Raw genomic sequence first — 23,705 nt, forward strand, 5'->3', positions numbered from 1 at the left:
GCAATATGGCATGCATAAACTTCCACATATTCTCAAAGCTTCCTCTCGTTCATGTGGATGCTTATGACAATCAGTAAACTGAAATTATCGTAAACTCAAAGCATGCATTCTAGGACTTTCTTATAGTTTCTGAAGCGTTAGATCACGTGATTCAAACATAAACAATAACTTTTGAAGATTAAAAACATCAGTCATGCTATTCTTTAAGCACTGGACGTATTAGTACATGGCAGACATTCTAATTTTTCTGAACTTGGTTGAGATTTTTACATTCTCAACTACTATGGATAGATTTGTGATAAAGTCTCCTTGACATTTTGGTGTATATTCTGGTTTAAGATTTCCTTAGTCAATTCTGAACAAATTACATCAGGAGTCTATCAATTATTGCTGATATATCCTCATATTTTAGTGTTGCTCTCCAGCGATCTTGTAAAAAACCTTGAACGGTTGTTTAAGGTTGTCTCTTAGTTCTCTGTCATGTACATGACAGGTGCATTCTTTTGCATTAAATTCATTGACTTAGAGCAATTCCAACTGAAATGGCTAACAACATATTGTATAGCTACAAACCATTCAGAAGAATCTATTAGCAGAATATCTTGTCCTCATGGACAATGAATCTGCAACAATGGATTCAACCAACTATGTAGATAATGCAGAGAATCCAATCAGGAGATGAGAATGTGCTCCCTCCGTGTTCATCTTAAACATAGTGATGAGATATTACTTTCAATAGGATCATTGTCAAGGTACAATGTTATGGAAGCGAAGACTTTGGTATCCCAGTAACAACTAGTGATTATAGCTAATAGTAAGTAGTAATTACTTGATCAAGTTCATATACATGGCATATCATTAGTCCACAACAGTAGAAGATTCATTGGTACAGATTATTTTTTCAAGCTGTAGTGCTTCTTCACAGCTTCAATCACTTCCCAAGTAATGTTCATTCCTTTTGGGAAGACAACTAAATCACCACCCCCAATTTCAAAAGACCCAACAGATCCTTCAACAGTAACTCTCACTTTTCCCTCCAGCAGATACATAGTCTCTTCTTCTTTAAAGGACCATGGAATTTTGGTCGGACCACCTTCCCACCTGTTCAATATTTAGACCCATGTGTCAATAGTCAATGCTAGTATTGACACATGTGCAAAGTGTTTCTGAGAATAAGCAATGGAATCTATGATTTTCCATCAATGGTAAAAATTTGCAAGTGCAGACAGATAATTAAGAACTAAGTTATTGCTTGCATCAACATAAGAATCGAGTAACACGTAAAAAATTCAAAATATACAGTATTCTTAAAATTTCATCTCATCTTCTGTATGCTAATGGTTTACTGCAAAAAATGTAAATACAAAAGAATAGAAAAGAAACACCAATACTAGCCATCAGGATGCCTTCACACTAATTTCTTTGTTTAACCAACACCTATATGATTAAAAAAGGATTAAAATATCACCATCATAACAATTTGTCAATATTTAGATCAATTTTACTCTCTTTATACGATTTAAATTGAAGACCTACACAGTATAAATATGATATGGTAATAATTTTTTTTAACTTTTATATTAAACAAAGGATGACAGTATTACAAAAAGCTTCACTATCACATGGTGTCAAGATGTGTATTTTTTAAATTATATAGGCGTTCCTCTTTCTCCTTGCTTTAAGACACACAAGGAAACAAAACAGAAAAATCAACAGCGCAAAAACTTAGTAGCTAAACCACAGGTGTCGCTTCCAGCAAAGATAGGAAACAGAGTCATTATTAAACCCAGACCCACCCTTTGGGTACAATACAATCATACAAAGCACTTTTAGGAGTGAAAAATAAGAAGAAAAAATAAAATTGATTTCTTCACAAACTAAAACTAACGTGATAAATTAAAAATAAGAATTTAGAGAAGCTACAGGAAAGAACTTCTACAATTTAGCTTATGGATAAACTAAAATTTCATTTGTTTTTCTTATTTTTCCCTTCTAAAAATGTTTACATAGAAGTTTGTCTTAACATACCCTACTGTACCTATGTATATATGCATAACAAATAATCAATGGTTAATTTTCCCAGTCAGAAGATGGTATAATTATACAAATGGCAATAAATAGAATATCAAAGTGAAAATTAATTATAGACTTTCCAATACATCCATGATAGTTACATCAGTATACTACCACCAACTGATGATGTTCTTGTCAATGAAAGAATTTACTTACTTTTAGCTTTAAGGAGAAGATCAACATTTGATATTCTAACACATCATTTGCCTTGATTTTCTGATCAATGATGAAAGTTACTGATTTGACCTATACCTTCAAAGTGAATTGTTCATTTCAATGAGCTAATTCCCACTACCTAACCCCTACAGTAACTTCTGAGACAGGAGTGTACACAGACATGAGCAACACCCAAAATTTGCAGAGCAGAAAAGGTTGAAACTTTGAAGGAAACAAATCATGGGCAGCAGTGAAAAACTGAGAAACAAGATCATACTTGAAAAAACAAAAGAAGTGAAAAGAAAGAGACGGTACTTGTTCCAAGTTGAGACTCCAAGTTCAGTGAGTTTGGACTGAGGTGGGTTCTTCTCTATCTTTACTCCAAACACCTCATAGGTTTTCATGGCGGATTCCTTAGGCATGAGTGCAACAAAGAAGAGGGAGAGAAGCAGAGGAACAAGAACAAGTGACAAACCCCGCACAGAAGGCTTCATTGCTTTACCAAATTGCAGTTTCTGTGTTTTAACAAAAAGTAGTGTTCTGACGAGTGTGGAATGAAAAGAATTTCCACTTTTTCTCATGGCAGAATATTTTAATTTTAATTCCCATTTGGGAACTATTTTCTATAAAGAAATTTTTTAGACATTATTCAAATCACGTGATTGCGGAATAAGTCACGAATAATTTTTATTCATTTTTAAAAAATATATTTATTGGTCTTTTAAAATTTGTAAGCAAATATTTAAAAATAATATTTTATAAATTTTTAAAATAAAATCTAAATAAAATTACAAAATAATATAAGATATAATATAAATTAAAATTTAACGTGAATTAGATTAATTTAATAAAATATAAATCAATTTTAATTTTAAGTATATTTAACTTAATAAAATATAAATTAAATTTTAATTTATAAACGGGTATTAAAATATTTACTACTTGTAAGTAATGTATCAACTATAGATTTTATTCGTAAATATTTGCGGACACAAATGTTTTTATCATCCCTAAGTATTAATGTTATTAAAACGAATTCGAACTCGTGAGCTAACCTGACCTACCCCGGGTTCGGGTCAGATTAGGTTTAAAAAAAGTTGAAATTTCGTTACAAACCAACTTTAAGCCTAATTAAATAAGAATTTGACTCCACTTGTGGTGAACCGAGTTGGCTTACCAGCCCACTTAACTTTTTTAAGTTATGAAGCCCTACACCTAAAATATAAAGGCTCTCATCACTTCTTTGAGTTTAATCAGTGCATAACATCGCAAACTATGCTCTTCCTCAAAAGCAGATCAAGCTATATGCTATCTGACCTCTCCACCCTTTGTAGACCAAGCTGCAAAGTGCATATCGTGGTGAACAATGTGCATGATTCCAACATAGCATAAGTCGTGGTTTGGAAAATTTTGAGCTCTTCAGACTATGATGAACAATGTAGACCATGGTGTGCACGATTTCAGTGCAGTTCGTTTCACAAACCATGGTGTGGTGTGCACGATTCCTTCACTTCATAGACTGCGGTGTGGTGTGCAAGATTCTTTATTTATTTTCTCACGTCACAATCAATTTTTGTTTTTGCACATTAGTTAGTCAATTATTTTATTTTAGACTTGAACCAATGAATTCTAAAACATTGTATTGTACAATTATTATAAAACAAAATAAATTCTGAAATCATAGATGATCAATGTGTTCATGATAATTTCAATAATTATTTGCCACCAACCATATAAGAGATTGAGAATGAGGATAAACATTTTGATAAAGAAAGTAAGAGACCTAGGGTAAGTACTTCCAAAGTTTGAGATCGTTTTATGAAAATTGGTATTAAAGATGGTAAAGAAAAGGTAAAATGTAATGCATGTGGTGCATAGTATATTGTTGGTGGTACAAAAATAGGGACCTCAACAATGTTGCATCATTTGCCAAAGTGTTTCGTCCTAAAGAAATTAAAAGACGACGACGTGGGAAAAATGATAATTGATCATGCTGGAAAATTAAGATCTAGGAAAATTGACAAAAAAGTTGTAGATGACCTTATTTTAATGACTATTATTCAACATGGGCTTCCATAGATTTTTTTTAATATAAGTAGATTAAAGAATTACTTATCTAAATCCACAAATAAGAGTTTCAAGTATTAAAGATGGTAAAGAAAAGGCAAAATATAATGCATGTGGTGCATAATATGTTGTTGGTGGTACAAAAATAGGAACATCAACAATGTTGCATCATTTGTAAAAGTGTTTGGTCCTAAAGAAATTAAAAGACAATGATATGGGAAGAATGATATTTGATCAAATTAGGAAATTAAGATATAGAAAATTGGCAAAAAAAAGTTGTAGATGACCTTATTTCAATGGTTATTATTTAACACGAGTTTTCATATAATTTTGTTGAATATGAGTGGATTAAAGAATTGCTCATATATCTAAATCCAAAGATAAGAGTTTCAAATAGGAATACAACTGTGTCTAATATTTCAAAGAAATTTCAAACATAAAGAGAGGTGAAACTTGCAATGAATAAATCTCATAGTCGAATTTGTTTGACATCTAATTGTTGAACTTTTATAAATCAAGAAGGATTAATCTGTTTGATTGCTCATTTTGTTGATTCTAGTTAGAAGTTCAATAGTAAAATTGTTTCCTTTTGTAAAATGAAACCTCCACATATTTGTCATGATTTGGCACAATAAATGTTTGAAATGTTACAATAATTTATATGTAAAATGTAAAAAATTTATGAATTTGAATATTGTTAATAAGTATCTATTAAATTTTTTGTTCTATCAAATGTCCGAAACTTTTTTAATTTTTAATTGATAATCGACTCTTTTGCCTCAACTAGAGTGATGTTTGGTTTTACGTACTCAAGAATAATATTATAAATTCGGATAATAAAAAAGATAAAATTTAAAATCTGAAGTATCTTCACTGAAACAATACTATTTTATGAATCAATGTGTTAATTTTATTTCAATTTTAATATATAATTACAAAATATGTAAAAAAAAATTTAAATAATTATATGTTAGATATTTTCTTTTATTCTCTAATCTTGAAATCCTGTATTTAAAAATTGTAAAATCAAACAATTAAATCGAAATCAAATGCTAATAAGTTAATTAAAAATTATAAATATTTAATAGAAATAAATTCTTTTAAAAGAATCAACTAAAAATACTCAAATTTATAAAAGTTTATATATATATATATATATATATATATATATATATATATATATATATATATATATATATATATATATATATATATATATATATATATTCAGAACACCTGTCGTCTCAAGTTATGTTATGATAGGTAAATGGAGAAAGAAAAAGGAGATATTTCCACGTGAAGACTTTACTCTCATCAGTTTCACATTCATCGTCAAATTCAGGTTTGGTTTTGGAGAGCCCTAATAAGTAAACAGTAATCAGAGTAAGTTTTGTTGATGGCTGTAAGATCACAGTCCCAAGAATTCACCTACGATGTCTTCCTCAACTTCAGAGGCTCAGACACACGCTATGGTTTTGCTGGCAATCTCTACAAAGCTCTTGATGACAGGGGAATCCACACTTTCATTGATGATGAGAAGCTTCAGGGTGGAGATGAACTAGCACCAGCACTTGTCAAGGCAATTCAAGAGTCCAGGATTGCCATCACTGTGCTTTCTCACACCTATGCTTCTTCTTCATTTTGTTTAGATGAACTGGTTTACATCCTTGACCGTGCTGAGGAAAAAAAGTTGCTGGTTTTGCCAGTTTTTTATAACGTGGATCCTTCTTTTGTGAGGCACCAAAAAGGAAGTTATGGTGAAGCATTGGCTAGGCATGAGGAAAGGCTCAAAGCTGATAATATTGAGAGGTTAAACCGTCACATGGAGAAGTTGGAGAAATGGAAGATGGCTCTTCATCAAGTAGCTAACTTGTCTGGCTTTCATTACAAATATGGGTACCCACCTACCTAATTTTTTACTCCATTATTTGTTTCATTAAGTTTCACTGCTTCTATGATCTAAATAGAATATAGATTAGTGTTAACCTTGACAACTTTTTATTCTTGATTAAGGGCTTTTCAGTTTAACCTCTCCCTAGTCACTTTTAAAAGAATAAAAACGTTCTCACTGGGTTAAAACTAACTTATACAAAAGTTCAAAATCTGATTTTGGAAAAGTTCAATGAGAAACTTTTACAAAACTTATACATAAATTGTTTTAATTTAGAGAGAAGTTTATTTCGTTGTTCTTTCTTATCTTCTTTTCCTAGAAATTCATTCAAACATGCTCTAAAACTTGTGTTTGGAACAGAGAAGGATATGAATACAAGTTTATTGGGAGGATTGTTGAGCGGGTCTCTAGTGAGATTAATCGTGCTCCTTTACATGTGGCGGATTACCCGGTTGGATTAGACTCACAAGTGTTAAAAGTAATGAATCTTTTGGATGTAGGATCTAATGATGGTGTCCACTTGATAGGGATCTATGGAATGGGAGGAGTGGGGAAAACGTCACTTTCTTCAGCAGTTTATAATTTGATTGCTTGCCATTTTGATGGTTCCTGTTTTCTTCAAAATGTGAGAGAAAAATCACGCAAACACGGGTTAGAACATCTTCAAAGCATCATTCTTTCCGAAATACTTGGAGATAAGAGAATTATGTTTGCAAGTGAGCAACAAGGAATTTCAAGGATACAACACAGGCTCCAAAACAAGAGGCTTCTTTTGATTCTAGATGATGTGGACAAGCATGAGCAGTTGCAGACACTTGTTGGAAGGCCTGACTGTTTTGGTCCTGGAAGCAAAGTCGTCATCACCACTCGGGACAAACAACTGCTGGCATCTCATCATGTTCAAAAAACATATAAGGTGAAAAAGTTAAATAAGAACCATGCTCTTCAATTGCTTACATGGAAAGTTTTCAAATCAGAACATGTTTATCCAGCATACGTGGAGGTGCTTAATCGTGCAGTAACTTATGCTTGTGGCCTTCCATTAGCTTTGGAAGTAATAGGTGCCAACCTGTGTGGAAAAAGTATACAACAATGCATATCTGTCATAGATCAATACAAAAGAATTCCAAACAATCGAATCCAAGAGACTCTTAAAGTAAGCTTTGATGCGTTGCAGGAAGAAGAGAAGAGAGTTTTTCTTGACATTGCTTGTTGCTTCAAAGGATATAAATTAACAGAAGTTGAAGAAATACTTCATGCTCATCATGGTGCTTGTATGAAATATCATATTGGCGTGTTGGCTGAAAAATCTCTCATAAAGATTGGTCAGTATGATAGAGTTACATTGCATGACTTGGTAGAGGACATGGGCAAGGAAATTGTCAGACAAGAATCAGCAGAAGAACCAGGGAAGCGCAGTAGGTTATGGTTACCGAAAGATATAATCCAAGTTTTGGAAGACAACACTGTGAGTGAACTTTTTCTAAATGTATTGAAGTCTTGTATATACTTGCATTGTAATTTTTGCCTGATTCAAGCCTTCTACATTCACAGGGAACAAGTGAAATTAAAATCATATGTCTGGATTTCCCCTTGTTTGAAAACAAAATGGTAGAATGGAATGGGATGGCTTTCCAGAAGATGCAAAACCTCAAAACACTTATTATTAGAAATGGAATTTTTTCTGATGATCCCAAATGTTTTCCAAATAGTTTGAGAGTGTTGGAATGGTGGAGATATCCTTCACATTGTTTACCATCTAATTTTCAACCAAAACAACTTGCAATATGCAAGTTACCCCATAGTCTCTTTATGTCATTTGAGATGGATGGATTAAGCAAGGCAAGTTTACATTGTACACTCTCCACGTCTTGCAAGTTACCCCATAGTCTCTTTATGTCATTTAAGGTTACTCACACCTTCCTTCTTTGTATTCTCTCTTTTTCTATGCAGAAGCTCAGGAATCTACGGGTTTTGAATTTTGAATGCTGTGAATGTTTAACTCAGATACCCGAAGCCGTATCTGATCTCCAAAATTTGGAGGAACTTTCATTTCAAAATTGTGTAAATTTAGTTAGAGTTCATAATTCGGTTGGTTTGCTGGAGAAACTTAGGATATTGGAAGCTTCTGGTTGCATCAAGCTTAGGAATTTTCCACCCCTGAAGTTGACTTCTCTTGAAAAACTTGAACTTTCACATTGTTCTAGTCTTGAGAGTTTTCCAGAAATTATAGGAAAGATGGAAAACATAAGGGAACTTCGGTTGCTAGGAACTTTCATAAAAGAGTTGCCACTTTCATTTAAAAATCTAACTCGGCTTAAAAAGTTGTCCCTGCTATTCTGTGGAATTGTTCAGTTACAAAGCAGCATTGTCATGATGCCAGAACTGACTTTTATTGAGGCTTGGGGATGGAAAGGGTGGCAGTGGATAAAGTGGGAAGAGGACGAAGAAAAAGATGGCTCAATGATATCTTCAAAAGTAGAATTGCTTTGGGCGCCAAAATGCAACCTGCGTGATGATTTTTTTCAAATAGGTTTCACACGGTTTGCTCATGTTAAAGATTTAGACCTATCGAACAATAATTTCACACACCTTCCTGAATGCATCAAAGAATGTCAATTTTTAAAAAAGCTTGACGTGAGTTGTTGCAATCATCTTCGGGAAATCAGAGGAATCCCACCAAAGTTGAAACATTTCAACGCAACAAACTGTTTATCGCTGACATCCTCGAGTATAAGCATGTTCCTAAACCAGGTTTTGTTTTGTTTATTATGTATTTTTATTTAATAACATATGGTGTACCTAATGTTTGTAAACTTATAAATTCCTTTTTGATTGACAGGATCTGCATGCGAATAGAAAAACTATGTTAGTTTTGCCAGGATCTTGGAAACCCGAATGGTTTGATCACATAAGTTATGGACCTTCATGTTCTTTCTGGATTCGCAACAAATTCCCTGGCAAAGTTCTTTGTCATTTTGTTGCACCGGAGGATAGAGACATTAGAGATTATGTTAAACCCATGTTGTGCATCAATGACAAAGTTTATTTATGTTTCTTTGATAGGCTCAAGTTCTTGAAGTTGGGAGCAGAACACACATTTCTTTTCGATCTACGAAATTTAATCTTCACCAACAATCTGTATGAAGTGCCTTTACAGAATGAATGGAACCCTGTGAAGGTTATATTTTTTAATTTGAAAGCAGCCTCAATGCCTACACAAGTGCCTATACAAATTGGAATCCATGTATTCAAGCGGGAAAGTAGCAATGAAGATATTATGTTCACTAATCCTTATACAAAGAAGAGGAAGCTAGAAAAGATCCTAACTGGTTTTCCCAATACATCCAACTACATTTTGGACTTTGATCTTTCTGGTTACTGGTTTTCCCAATACATGCAAGCCTTTCACCAAGACCAAATTTTGAATAATGGCAAAATTAAGCTTCTGACGGGGTGAAAAGATTTTTGCACTTTTTATCTATGCTATAATTAAAGTGCACCATAGTCACACCCACGACATTTACTCATTTTTCAAATTTTGTAAACCCTTGAACCACACCCTGCACCCCTTTCCTCTCCAACTTGTTTGCGGTCCAAGCCTCCACTTGCCAAATTTGGTGAAGCTTTCTTACTCATTGCACCAACCAAGCTTGTTCTTCATCCCTGCACACACGACACCAGGTACACATTCGTTTTCGTTTTCGTTGAGATCTGTTGCTTTTCATTTCAATTTAACAATGTATATGAACGTAGAATAGGGGATTTGTGTGATTATGGTCGAAATTCGATTATTATTTTTATAGGATTTTGAAAATTGATTAAAAGTCTATCCGAAGAAGCTCTTAACCAGGTTTCAAAATCCAGTGAAGATCTTAACTGGATTTTGATATCCGATTAAGTCCTTGTCGGATTTTAAAATCTAGTTAAACCCTTAACTAAATTTTGAAATTCAGTTTATATATATATATATATATATATATATATATATATATATTGTATTTTAATATTTGATGAATTTGTTTGTTACAGATATGACAAGAACATAATGTGCATCTACGTATCGAGGTGATAGTTCTTTACAAGGTGAACGAGAAGAAAACCTACAACATCAGTTCGTAGAAGGTCGTCGTGAAGAAGTTGGGACATTACATGACCTGATGTTCACGAGGATAACGAGGATGTTATTGAACAACAGGATGATGTTGTTGAGCAGCACAAGGATGTTGTTCAAGAACAAAATGAAATATGTGGATTTCCAGAAGGTTTGCATGATATCTCACTCTTTATGAGTTATGGGATCATGTTTCATATACATTGTGGCAAAGTCAGATCAGTACAGTACTTGAATATATATTTTTTCAATTTTAGTGGTTGATGAGTTATTTGAATATTATATCTATCTGTTTTGTTTAAGACCAATGGGAGATCAAGTTGGTCACCCATGGGAAAAAATTAAACAAATTTAGAACATATCTAATTTGGTTATTCAACATTGTGTTGAATTATAGTTAGTAGAAAATAATATTGAAATTTATTATTTAGAATTGATTGAAAATACATTCTCATATCCTCTATTGTAACAATCTAATTCTCCTAAAAAGGGAAATAGAGAAACTAGGAAACAAAATAAAATAAAAGATTGTATATCTACTTTCTCTAATTAGGAAGATTCTAAATAAATCTTCTCTAATTACAACACTNCCCCTCAAGTTGGTAAATGAATATCAATCATTCTCAATTTGCCTACAAGATCTTGAAATCTACCCTGAGGAAGTCCTTTTGTAAAAATATCTGCTACTTGAAGTTCTGTAGGAACATGAGTTGTAATCACAAAGCCTCTGTCAAGATTATCTTTGATGAAATGTCTGTCAATCTCAATGTGCTTGGTTTTATCATGTTGTACTGAATTATGGGCTATGCTCATGGCAGACTTATTATCACAGTGTGGTTGTATCGGGTTCTCCACTTTGACTTTAAGATCATCCAAAATAATTTTCATCCAGAGTCCTTCACACATTCCTTGAGCAAGAGCTCAAAATTCAGCTTCTGCACTAGAACGAGAAACTCTATCTTGCTTTTTACTTCTCCATGTTACCAGACTACCTCCAAGAAATACACAATACCCAGAAGTAGATTTTCTGTCAGTAATAGAACCTACATAGTCAGCATCAGTATATATCTTCATAGTCAATGTGTCTTCCCTTTTGAATAATAGCCCATTTCCTGGACTTGACTTCAAGTATTGAAGAATTTTGTCAACTGCTTGCATGTGTCTCTCTTTTGGATCATGCATAAATTGGCTCATAACACTAACTACATAAGCAATGTCTGGTCTTGTGTGTGATAGATAAATTAATTTTCCTACCTATCTTTGATATCGGGCCTTCTCTACAGGAGCACTTTCTTCATATCCCATTTTGTGATTCTGTTCTATAGGAACGGTTGAAGTTCTACATCCCAGTTTTCCTGTTTCTTTGAGGAGATCAAGTACATATTTCCTTTGGGAGATGAAAATTCCTTTCTTGGAGTAGGCAACCTCTATTCTAAGAAAATATTTGAGTTTTCCTAGGTCTTTCATTTCAAATTGAGTTGCCAATTTATCTTTTAATGTCAATTTTTCTGTTTCATCATCTCCTGCAATAATCATATCATCCACATAGACAAGTAATAGAGTGAGTTTACCTGTAGAAGAGTGCTTTATGAATAGAGTATGATCTCTTTGGCTTTGTTTGTATCCCAAGGAAACTATTGCTTTTGTAAATCTTCCAAACCATGCTCTAGGGGATTGCTTAAGACCATACAATGCTTTCTTCAGGAGGCATACCTTGTTTCTTTCATTTTTCACTTCAAAACCTGGGGGAATCTCCATGTACACTTCCTCATGTAGATTTCCATGAAGAAAGGCATTCTTCACATCCAGTTGGTGTAAGTCCCATCCAAAATGGGCAGCCAAAGCGAGAATAACTCGAACTGTATTCATTTTTGCCACTAGGGCAAATGTCTCCTCATAGTCAATCCCATATGTTTGGGTATATCCTTTTGCCACCAATCTAGCTTTATATCTTTCTATTGTCCCATCTGCCTTATGTTTCACTGTGAATATCCATCTACACCCCATTGTCTTGTCTCTTGGCTTATCAACAATCTCCCAAGTTGAATTTCTTTCTAATGCATTCATCTCTTCTTTCATGGCTTGATTCCAATGTTCAAGTTTCATGGCCTCTTGGATTGAGGTAGGAATTTTTGTGGCATCAATGGCAGCAATAAAACTTCTGTGCTTATCAGAGAGATTGTTAGTGCAAACATACTGAGAAATAGGATATTTAGCACATGATATCTTCAGTAATACTTACCTCCTCCTCATTGATATCTTCAGGGATCCTCACCTCGAGATTAGACAATTTTTCTTGCTCGAGAGTTGAAGTGGGTTGTTCTTTTCTTTCATATTTTTTGCCAAAAAATTTGTCTTCTTCATCTTCTTCCTCACTGTGGACTATGATACCTTCATTGCTCAGGTCTTGGGCATCCTGCAAAGACAAACATGGTAATGACAAGGAGAGTTCATCCACTTCAAGTGTTTTCTCCCCCTGAAGTGGTGGACTGACATAAAAGGATTGTGTTTCATGAAAAGTGACATCCATGGTGATAAAGACGCGACGACTCTAAGGATGATAACATTTGTACCCTTTTTTATTAGAAGGATACCCAATAAAGACACATTTAAGAACTCTGGGATCTAATTTACCACGGTTAGGATGATGAGAGTGAACAAAAACAACACATCCAAAGACTCGACTAGGTAGACTAGTTAGTAAGGAAGAAGAAGGAACAAAAGACAATAGAGACCCTATAGGACTAATGCCATTTAAGATACGAGTGGGTAACCTGTTGATGAGATATGTGGCAGTTAACACAGCTTCTCCCCAGTAATTTTTTGGAACAGACATTTGAAAAAGAAGGGCTTTGGTTACTTCAAGAAGATGACGATTTTTTCTTTCTGCAACCCCATTTTGTTGAGGGGTATTAACACAGGTTAGTTCATGAACAATACCATTATGAGACAAAAAATTGAGAAATTCATGATTCACATATTCAGTACCATTATCAGACCTAATTCTTTTGATATTTTTTCCAAATTGATTTTGGACAAGATGNAAAAAATTAACAAAAATTTGAAAAACTTCNNATTNATTTTTCATAAGGTATGTCCATGTGACACGGGTANAATCGTCAATAAAGGTAACAAACCATCTGGCTCCAGAAATAGAATCTATGACAGGACCCCAAACATCAGAATGAATTAAATCAAATGGAGAAATACTCTTTTTATGACTAATAGGATAAGATGAACGATGGTGTTTTGAAAATTGACAAATATCACAATTAAAAGACTCAACAGATTCTTTGGTAAACAAGTGGGGAAATAAGGACTTGATAAGACTGAATGAAGGATGCCCAAGCCTTTGATGATGTAACCATATTTGGGATTTTGCCCATGTCTCAGATGTTACTTGTTGACTCATGTTTTTCGTATTGCTTTGGTCATCAAACTTTAAAAAATACAACCCATTATGCTCCTTATCAGTTAAAATTGTCTTCCCCGTGGCAAGGTCCTGTAAAACACAATAAGTTGGAAAAAATGTTACTGAGCAATCTAAATCCTTTGTGAGTTTTTGCACAGAGATAAGATTGTTGGCTAATTGAGGAACATGTAAAACATCCTTCAATACAATAGATGAGTCCAAAATTATATTCCCGGAGCCGCATATAGGTATACCCTAACCATTCGCAACTGTAATAAGTTGTTCTTTATTTCTTTTACCATATGAGTCGAAGGACACACTAAAAGGTGTCATATGATCAGTTGCACCCGAATCAAGAATCCAAATGCCTTGAGACACGTGATCAACAATATTGAGGCAAATCTTACCTTTTATGGACAAAGTGCATGATCCAGAGGACTTACTCATTGATTCATCCATTGCTTTCAAAGGAAAATTTTTTACTTTAGATATCCCGTAAAACGCAACGAGGGAGTCTCCAAGAAGATGACGGTGTATGGGTCACACCGAAAAAAAAAGGAGCAGAACTTAAACAACCAAATCTACTCAAGAAAAGGTCAAATGGGTTGTCACAAACCCTAGGAACAGACTCAGGAGTCTCCAGCGACTCTTTTGTGGCGGTGACGGCGAGTGGGTCTCGCCGGAAAAAAAGGAGCAAAACTTAAAACTCAGATTTGCTCAAATACAGCCCAAACGAGTCGTCACCGACCCTAGGAATGGACTCAGGGCACTCCGGTGACCCTGTCTGTGGTGGCGTCGGCGAGTGGGTCTCGCCGGAGGTAGGCGCGTGGGCTACACGCGCTGGCGACTGTGGCGGCGCGTGGCGGCTCCTCTGACGGAGCGACTTCCAGTGTTGTGGTCGTCGGAGTTGGGCGCACCTTTCTGCCCTATCAACGACCCCAACCGGCGACGACAGCAGTGGCGGTGGTCGGACAACGAAAATCTTCTCTAATTACAACATAGTTTGATGTTTCTATGCGATATTTCTTACGATTACAATGGTTTAATATTGACATTCGTTGAGAGATGGTATAAAGAGACAAACAGTTTCCATGTTCCGGTAGGTGAGATGATCGCCATATTAGATGACGTGTCTACTGCTACATCTTCCTGTAATGGGATAATTATGTCTGAATGAAGTCTTGGACTTTGAAAAAGCTTGAAGGGTTATCATGGACCTTTTCTGGTGTGATTGTGCGAGGGCTATAACTGAGTTGAGACAAGCACAATGTTCCCAAGTTAAACTCAACTCGTTAAGAGATGTTTACAATGAAATAGGTTTCACACGGTTTGTTCATGTGAAAGATTTAGACCTATCGAACAATAATTTCACAAACCTTCCTGAATGCATCAAAGAATGTCAATTTTTAAAAAAGCTTGACGTGAGTTGTTGCAAGCATCTTCGGGAAATCAGAGGAATTCCACCAAAGTTGAAAATTTTCAACGCAACAAACTGTTTATCACTGACATCCTCGAGTATAAGCATGTTCCTAAGCCAGGTTTTGTCTTGTTTTTTACGTATATTTATTTAATAACATATGGTGTACCTAATGTTTGTAAATTTATGAATTTCTTTTTGATTGACAGGATCTGCATGTGATTCAAAAAACTGTTACTTTTGCCAGGATCTAGGAACCCTGAATGGTTCAATCACATTAGTTATGAACCATCAAGTTCTTTCTGGATTCGCAAAACATTGCAAAGTTCTTTATCTTTTTGTTGCACCGAAGGATAGAGAAATTAGTGATTATGTTAAACCCATGTCGCTCATCAATGACAAAGTTTATGTATGTTTCTTTGATAAGCTCAAGTTCTTGAAGTTGGGAGCAGAACACATTTCTTTTCGATCTACGAAATTTAATTTTCACCAACAATCTGTATGAAGTGCCTATAGAGAATGAATGGAACCATGTGAAGGTTATATTTTTTAATTTGACAGCAGCAGCCTCAATGCCTATAGAAATAGGAATCCATGTATTCAAGCAGAAAAGTAGCGATCAAGATATTTTGTTCACTGATCCTTACACAAAGAAGAGGGTGATAGAAATGATCCAACCTTTTTCTCCACCTAGTATTTTGGACTTCGATTTGAACTTTGATCTTTGTGCTGAGTATTTTTCATAAGATCCTCTGCTAAACTTTCAAAATATTCTAATGTTGGTATATTAAAAAAAGCTTTTAGTATATTTTAAAACATCATAATCAGTATATTCTATAAAATTCAAATTTGACTTTTTGCTTCTATAATAACAATCACAATACTCTAGCCAGTGAAATAACTGTGTCGTTTCTTAACAGTTAAAGTTTTCATTTTGGCTTTGCTTTCTAGCCACTTGCTGATAATAGGTTGTGGAGTGGTTGTTCGTCTCTCCTTTTCTCTTTGCATTTTTAGGAACTCATGCCAAATATCATGACCAAGTACCTATCAACACAGAAATGTAAACAATTTATTGATTAGTATTACCTAAACTGTAAAAGTGTATGCAGACCTCTTAATATTAATAAGAAATAAATTGAAATTCCGGTTAAAAGTGATTGTATGACAAATTTCCTCATTATGATTTGGGAGACATTGATGACGAAACCATCTATTACAATCAGCTAATCACCAACATAGAAGGCCAAAGATATACAAGATTGAACTAATCTTAAGGAATTATTAAACCACGTAAGATATAAAACATTGGTCTTAACTGGAGTCCAGGTAGTCAAACAATTAGAAAATAAATAGAAAGCACATACACGAACCACTGTTAATAAGTAACGAACACAGTGAATATAAGTTGGAAGTGAATATAAGTTGGAAGGAGAGAAAAAAGGGAATTGAGAAGCCTTTTTCAGTACATAATAAAAAATTTTCAAGCCCTGCTGATCCCTAGCTATTGTATTGATTTCAATTCCTGTGGTATTCAACTAACACAGCAGGATGAAGTAAAGATTGAAATGGTTAACAAATCAATACAATAGCCAGATACCCCTCCTGAATTCTGACCCAATGTGATAACATGGTGACGTAGATATTCTTATTTCATGTCTACAGAATCACTTTTCTCTTACAATGAAAATCATTACAGTTAGATTTTATGTGAGTACCACAGACTTGCCCTACTACTAACTGAAGGGTTGTGAACGAGGGAATTTTTCTATGTTTATGATGGTAGAAAATGCAACTGGCCATGTATAAAAGCTCATCTGACTATATTGTAACTGTGACAAAATAAATTAACACGTGCATTGATCTTCTAACAATTTTTCACTAGTTTAAGACATTTTACAAACTGGCGAACCAAAGTTAGCTGATAAAACCTACTTGCTCTATGTTGGCTTTATATACATGTAGACTAACATTGGATATATGGGAATCTAGCACCTAATAAATAAATACGGTACGTAATATTGAAGATTGATTTCAAGGCCTCCCCTTCTGGTAGATCATTGAATGCATTCTAACGCTAGGATCACGCAATATGCATGTATAATAACAGACGAAGATAGTTGCACGTTCAGATCACATCATGCAATCATTCTTGCCTCCTCAGGGTCCGGAATTATAATGTCAAGCCTCATCATGGGCTTGTACTCATCTGGTATCTGTGCACCAGCTTGCATGCACACTTCAACAACAGCTGGAGCCTTTCCGTAATATCTCCTTAGTGCAGATGCCAGGGGAGGCCCATTAGGGTCTCTCACATGCCACACATAATTTGGAGGGAAAACTTCATCCACAGTAGCATCCTGCCAACCATGTTTCCCATCCCTCCATTGGTGCTTAAATTCACCACAAAGCTTAGCATTGTGGCCCCATGGCCCCACATGAACCTCAGTGCAATAACCACACGCTTTCACAGTGTACTTCCTCATCAACTTCCTGACACCCTTTTTCACAATTTCATATGCAGCCATTGTTTCTTGGGCAATTTTAGGTAGATCTGACAATGATGGTCGAGAAAATCGTTCAAAAGCTCTGTAAGTATCGAAGTCATTTAGTGAAGAGGGGTCTGCAAAGCGCCATGGTTTAGGTTCCTCTAAATTTCCACCTCTGTCAATTACTCTCTTCCCTAACATCCGTATGGGATTGGTCCTTCTGCGTGAAGGATATTCTGGGATATCAACACCAGCTTGTATGCATAACTCAACAATGGCTGGAATCCGGTCATATTCAAATCGTGTATCATGTTTAATACGCCTACCAAAGGGGTCAAAAAGATGATAGGACTCGATTGGGACAAGTATATCATTGACTGAACCCTTTACCCAAGCATGAGAACTCCGACGCTCCCTACCATTAGGACCATAGCAATCCCGAAAGTTGTGACCAGTTTGAGCTACATGAACTTCTGAGCATTCGCTGCATGAATTCAATTGGTTAGAATATAACTCTTGTATCAACTAAACAAATGCAAAGAAACTAAGACATTTATTAAAAAATATAATATAATCTACCTACAGCCATGTACAGGAATGTGATGTAAGAGCTGGGCAAGACCTTTAATCAAAAGCTTCCAAGCTTCAAACACTTCATAGGCAACAGGAACTAGGTCTGCAACAAGCAATCCATTCTTCGGAGGCTCAAGAGGTTTCTCTATTCCCATCTGCGCAAGTTTCTTGTCCTCCCTTGCAGCCTGTTGTATTTCCTTAAAGGGAATTGGGTAGGGTTTTTTCTTATTCTTTGGTAAAATTGGCGGTAAATCCTCATTTTGTGGTAATTTTTTTCGTCTCCACACAGTTTCTTTGCTTGTGGACCTTCGACTAGAACAAACTAAAACTCCCAGCATTGTTGATCTACCTTTGTAAAATTGTTGGCACTTAAACTGCAACATAAACAAAACTAAACTGTAAGTTCCAATAAAGATGTTTGGAAAGAAAAAACAAAAAGGACAACAATATATTTATTTAGAAAATTTATTTATTTAGAAGACTTGAAAATACTTTCTTCAATGTCAGACAAAGGATTACAGCAAAGTCCCTCAGAATTTTCTACGGCTGATCAGTAGGATTAAGACCACATTAAACTATAACGAACACAAAATGGATTTCAAGAAAATTAGACTACAAAAAATTTGAGAATCTTGCCCAGTAGCGTTACAAACACACATCCTTTATATATATCACATAAGTGACTAGTATCCATACATTAGAAATGAATCTTATTTTCTAAAAGGTTTATCCAAAAGAACTCATTGCAATTCACACGTGGAAGTTGGAACTAGTAGATTAGGAATATGACGGGAGGATTGAGAATAATGAAAGTGCACAGGACCTAACCTTGTATTCCCCACAATATTGTGTAAAGATTAACAACTTTTGCAATTAGATACGAGACTATTACAACTCTGCCTTTAAGCACAAGAAGCAAGTTCAATTGACGAACAACAAATTGCATTGAATAACAAGAAAAGGTTAAAACAAAAACGTGAAATACCGGGACACCCCTTGAAACAACATAGAAGGTATTCCAGGAAATTCTAACAGTAATACCAACCAAGAACTACAGCTTAAAGATAGTACTAATATAAATCACTGATCTGCAGCTAACGCTTTATAAACATCTAAACTGTCTATAATAACCTCAAAGACAAACAACAACAACAACAACAACCATCACTGAAAGGCCAACAATATAAAATGAAGATGTAAACTTCAGATTAGAGAACTCCAAAAGACAGAGACTGAAACCATTTCAGTCACACACATTACGCAAATATAATAATAATATTATTGGCTGGCCAATATCAACAGCTTAATTTAATGTGACCCTTCCCCTAGGCTTGTACACCTAATTCCTTTCGAGGACTGAACCAATATGATTCTAGAAATATGTACATTATTAGGTGAAAATAAATGGGAGAAAAGTAAAATCAACCTTCAACCCAAGACAACATGACTTAGAAGATAGGTGGGGCCAGATAAGCTCCACACTAGAGGAAGAACCTGCAAATATAAAATCGCATTAAAACAAGATAGAGAGTGCTTGTTGCTTCCCTTTTTGGATGGCATCCAAGAATATTGTTAAAAGTAAAATATAACAAAATTAAATTAAGAGAAAATTATAACTCACAGCTGTGAGAAGGATTCCATAATGCAGAAGAAAGTAGGGGCAACCCCATGTATGTTTATTCTCTGTTCCTGTAGCTCACTGCAAACTAGAACAAGAGGGGCTTCAGAATCAAATAATGCTGTATTGGCAGCAATGAATCAACACAGGAGGAAGAAAGGGAGAAAGAAAATAGATATAATGGAGCTCGTCAACTATAGTACACTAACAGCAGCCCCCTCAAATTCAATGAGAAGATTTTTTTCAGAATAGAAAAACACAACCAATCCTCCTACTAACCTATATAATTCATCATTGAGCAACACAACTTAGTAACTGAAATTGAAAATCAAATATACTCAATTGAAGAAAAACCAGCAACAGCATAACCAAATTACCAATTGCAGAAAAGAGCTCAAAACTCGAACACGCAATCTTCCACAGAAAAAACCTCAGAAAAAGTTCCGGCACTTAACGATGATCCCGGACAGAGAGATTCTGATAAAGGGGAAACAAAACCCTAAATATTAATATCAACATTAACAAAAGAAAAAAAAAACTAAAGAAAATTAAAAAAGAAGGTAACACTAAAATCATATAAAGTTAACAACTTTGGATTGAAAAAAGAGAATAAAAGGAGATTTAGTAGAAGGGGTTAAGGAAGCAGGAATAGCATAATATTTCAGGAATAACATTCTCTCTTTTCTTCTTCGTTTTGGTGTCTTGGCTGAGAATTGCGCATACCTTTTCACCTTCTGTGTGTTTTGGGGGTCACACACTTGGAGAGGAACTTCTCTTCACAATAATACCAGCAGACAAAAGGAAATGGAAGATTTTTTTTCCTCCTTAACATATATATCCATTTTGAAATTACCTAAATTACCTATATAGTATATTCTGCATTATATTTACAGACAACATAAGTCAGAATTTGATTCCAAAAAAAGGAATTTTAATTAGTTTTTTTTTATCATTATTTTGAATTTTAATGAGAAAATATGTATTTATTTGTTTGAATTTTTTTCAAATTGTTTTATATTTTCGTATAATTTTTAATTTATTTAAATTGTTAATTTTTCAGATTTTGATTTATTAAAAAATAGGAGTTGAGAATAAATATTAGTAAAAGAAATTATAAATTTTGTAATAAGAAGATAAGATATATATTTATATGTTTGAAATTATTTTTTAAAGTTATTTTTGTAATTTTGTATAGTTTTTAATTTATTTAAATTGTTAATTTTTTTTCTTTAATTTAGTAAAGAAAAAATAAAGAGATTATAAGTTTTTGTAGTGAGAAGATATGTATTTATATGTTTAATTTTTTTTAAGTTGTTTATGTGATTTTGTATAGTTTTCAATTTATTTAAATTGTTAATTTTTTCTAACTTTGATTTATTAAAGATTATGTTTAATAATTTAGAACATCAGTGTAAAATGTCTCTAATTCTGAAAAAATTGGATGAACTAAGAGTTTGTTGGGTGGATGACGACGTTAAAACAGTGAGTCTGTATGGCAGGATGACATTACTGATGTGGGATTGTATGGCTGTGTATGATACACTCAGTTGAATTTGTTTGATTTTGAAATTAAATTTTATTGAATTAAAATAATTCAAATGGCAACCTTTAAATTAAAAACAATTAAGAATTAAAAACGCAACGTTTAATTGAGTGAAAAAACGTTTTAATCATTTGGGGAAATTTGGGAAATTAATAGGAATTTGAATAAAACCCTAAGAACACAATGACGGAGGAGCAGGTGGTGAATGTGAGCGGCGAAGAAGGCAATTCCGGTGACGGTCATCGCGGCTTATATGCCAAGGGAGTTGCACACACTGTGGATGGCGATGAGGATCTCGCCTCCGGCGGAGCTTCGTCGGAGGAATTGGCAGTGAAAAATTGCAAGGATGCAAAGGCTAACGGAACGGCGGAGGAAGCTCTTGAAGAGGATGGTGAATTGAAATGTGTATACAGTGAAGGCGGCCAGGATTCGTTCGGAATGGAGGCTGACTTAGTTTTTTTTATGACACTCGGTCAATCTTTCCCAGCTTTTCTCCTTCTCTTTCCTTGCATCTTCATCCCCGTCCACCGCCGCAACACCAGAACCATCGCACTTGCAATGGTAGAAATAAAGAAAGCAAGAGCGAATCACCCCATTGATTTCTGCGCAGAATTTGCAGACGCCGCATCCTCTCTCTTTGGATATGCTTGCTGTACATGTTACGCAATTGCCTTCTTGATGAATTTTATCTGCTCCTCTCTGGGAACCTCTATCACTGCCCATGTCTCTCCATTCTCCTCCCTGAGTTCAAACCCCCAGAAAACTAAGCAAGTCAACCACCGAGCAACATCACCAACAACCTCTTTTATCTTGGGATTACTCGTTTTGATTCTCCTAAACTTCACATTCTCAGGTTCCCTACCAATATTCCTCAACAGGTTGAGAACAATATCAACTGACTGATCCCTTAGATGGATTCCCTTAAACGTAAGTCGCAACATAGACCTCTAATTCACCATTAGTGTTAAACCCAATCTCACTCTTTGAAACCTCGTTTCCATCATCACCTATAGGCTCATGCTCAACAAGGTTACTCAAACAAACATCCACATGTTTAGACACAAAAGCATGTTTACAAACGAGACATTCAAACACGTTCAATGAATACCCATTTTGAGATATGTTAGAATTAGTGACCAAATAATCAAACAGATCAAACCCATCACCATCTTTACGAGGGCTCTCGGTGCTTCTACTAGACTCCGTATTGTGGGGTGAGGGTTTGGGATTGGTTGAGGAAGGTTTGGAATTAGGGTTGAGCGAATGAATGGGGCGAGGGGTAGGATTGGAATTGGCGGGTGTAAAAGAAGAACTCAGACTTTACCTTGGCCCTTGAATTTTCCAGATGAAGAATAGGAGAATTGGTTGTTCAACCCTTTAACCTTGTCTTTCATGTCGCCCGTAGCTGAAAACCAAAATTCTATGGAATACAATAACAGATCAAAGGGAAGGGTTAAAAGAAGAAATCAATGGGTTGAAATCGCGTAAATTTACAGTGAATTTTTGGGAGATTGAATATAAAAGATACACAACTAATCAAGAAACTGAACAAACATTAGTGGGGAGGAGACCATGCCGAGGGAGAAAAGTTGGGAAAATGAGTGTCAGAAAAGAAAAATAACTTGGCACCCCACAATTAGCCACGCTGATTTTTAATGCCGTGAAGCATATCTATGATTTTCTTAAGAAAAATTGATCAAAGTATACAAAGTAAGAAAATAAAAAAAAAAAATTAAAAATATATTTAATCCAAATAAAAAATTAGTTCAAAATTTTATTTTAAAAAAAATTGGATTTTCATTAATATTTACAGAAATAGAAATCACAATTCGATTTTCAAAAAATCAAATTTCAAACTGAAATTAAAAATATGTTATCTATGTAAATATAATACACACAGTATATATGTAAATTTAAAATAAATATGTTAAGGATAAAAAGATTGAAAATAACTTGAAATTATTTGTTTTGTTTGGTAAACTTTTATTTTCACAATAAATTTTTATTTATATCGTAAAATTATAGTAATAAAATCACATGGGTGCATGTGTTTTGACATTGTTTTATAATTACGAAAAATAATAAAATTATAATTATAAAAGTAAATATAAATCATTTTTATGATTAAAATACATTTTGTAGATAATTTTTTTATTACAAATCATTATTTTAAAATTTAAAAAATAATTAAACATAAATATAGCAAATAAAAATAATTAAATTTAAAAACGGTTAATGAAAATGAAATTTGATAAGTTAATTATTTTAATTTTAAAAAATAATTATTTATTAAAAATGATAAAATTGAAAAATAAATTATGGACAGACAAATTCTTTTATGAAAAAGTATAGATA

General features: G+C 34.2%; 3 protein-coding genes and 1 pseudogene across 7 annotated transcripts; 1 reads left to right on the forward strand and 3 right to left on the reverse strand.

Moving 5' to 3' along the window:
• Nucleotides 1-700: 700 nt before the first annotated feature.
• On the reverse strand, nt 701-2,796 carry LOC106764866. The gene is made up of 2 exons (XM_014649297.2): nt 2,545-2,796; nt 701-1,101 (listed from the first exon to the last, which is right to left on the reverse strand). The coding sequence occupies exons 1-2, from the start codon at nt 2,721-2,723 to the stop codon at nt 894-896; spliced, it is 387 nt and encodes a 128-aa protein (XP_014504783.1). The 5' UTR covers nt 2,724-2,796; the 3' UTR covers nt 701-893.
• Nucleotides 2,797-5,549: 2,753 nt separating this feature from the next.
• Nucleotides 5,550-15,696, forward strand: LOC106764825 (TMV resistance protein N). 3 transcript variants are annotated; one of them, XM_022784536.1, is made up of 7 exons: nt 5,550-6,192; nt 6,548-7,655; nt 7,742-8,029; nt 8,141-8,941; nt 9,030-9,871; nt 10,220-10,452; nt 15,340-15,696. In XM_022784536.1, the coding sequence occupies exons 1-5, from the start codon at nt 5,693-5,695 to the stop codon at nt 9,645-9,647; spliced, it is 3,315 nt and encodes a 1,104-aa protein (XP_022640257.1). In that variant the 5' UTR covers nt 5,550-5,692; the 3' UTR covers nt 9,648-9,871; nt 10,220-10,452; nt 15,340-15,696. The 3 variants fall into 3 exon arrangements, with proteins under 3 accessions (XP_022640257.1, XP_022640259.1, XP_014504729.1); XM_022784538.1 differs by lacking the exon at nt 15,340-15,696 and having other exon boundaries at nt 6,548-7,103; nt 7,365-7,655; nt 10,220-10,756; XM_014649243.2 differs by lacking the exons at nt 7,742-8,029; nt 15,340-15,696 and having other exon boundaries at nt 10,220-10,756.
• A 1,264-nt stretch (nt 15,697-16,960) lies between these two features.
• Nucleotides 16,961-20,664, reverse strand: LOC106764846 (APO protein 1, chloroplastic). 3 transcript variants are annotated; one of them, XM_014649273.2, is made up of 6 exons: nt 20,531-20,664; nt 20,185-20,284; nt 19,811-19,888; nt 19,616-19,683; nt 18,196-18,563; nt 16,961-18,100 (listed from the first exon to the last, which is right to left on the reverse strand). In XM_014649273.2, the coding sequence occupies exons 3-6, from the start codon at nt 19,857-19,859 to the stop codon at nt 17,266-17,268; spliced, it is 1,320 nt and encodes a 439-aa protein (XP_014504759.1). In that variant the 5' UTR covers nt 19,860-19,888; nt 20,185-20,284; nt 20,531-20,664; the 3' UTR covers nt 16,961-17,265. The 3 variants fall into 3 exon arrangements, with proteins under 3 accessions (XP_014504759.1, XP_022640275.1, XP_014504750.1); XM_022784554.1 differs by having other exon boundaries at nt 16,961-18,089; nt 18,239-18,563; nt 19,811-19,895; XM_014649264.2 differs by having other exon boundaries at nt 19,811-19,895.
• Nucleotides 20,665-21,430: 766 nt separating this feature from the next.
• On the reverse strand, nt 21,431-23,079 carry LOC111242240 (annotated as a pseudogene).
• Nucleotides 23,080-23,705: the final 626 nt, after the last annotated feature.

This window comes from Vigna radiata, chromosome 1 (genome assembly GCF_000741045.1).
Source record: "Vigna radiata var. radiata cultivar VC1973A chromosome 1, Vradiata_ver6, whole genome shotgun sequence".
Lineage (NCBI taxonomy): Eukaryota > Viridiplantae > Streptophyta > Magnoliopsida > Fabales > Fabaceae > Vigna > Vigna radiata.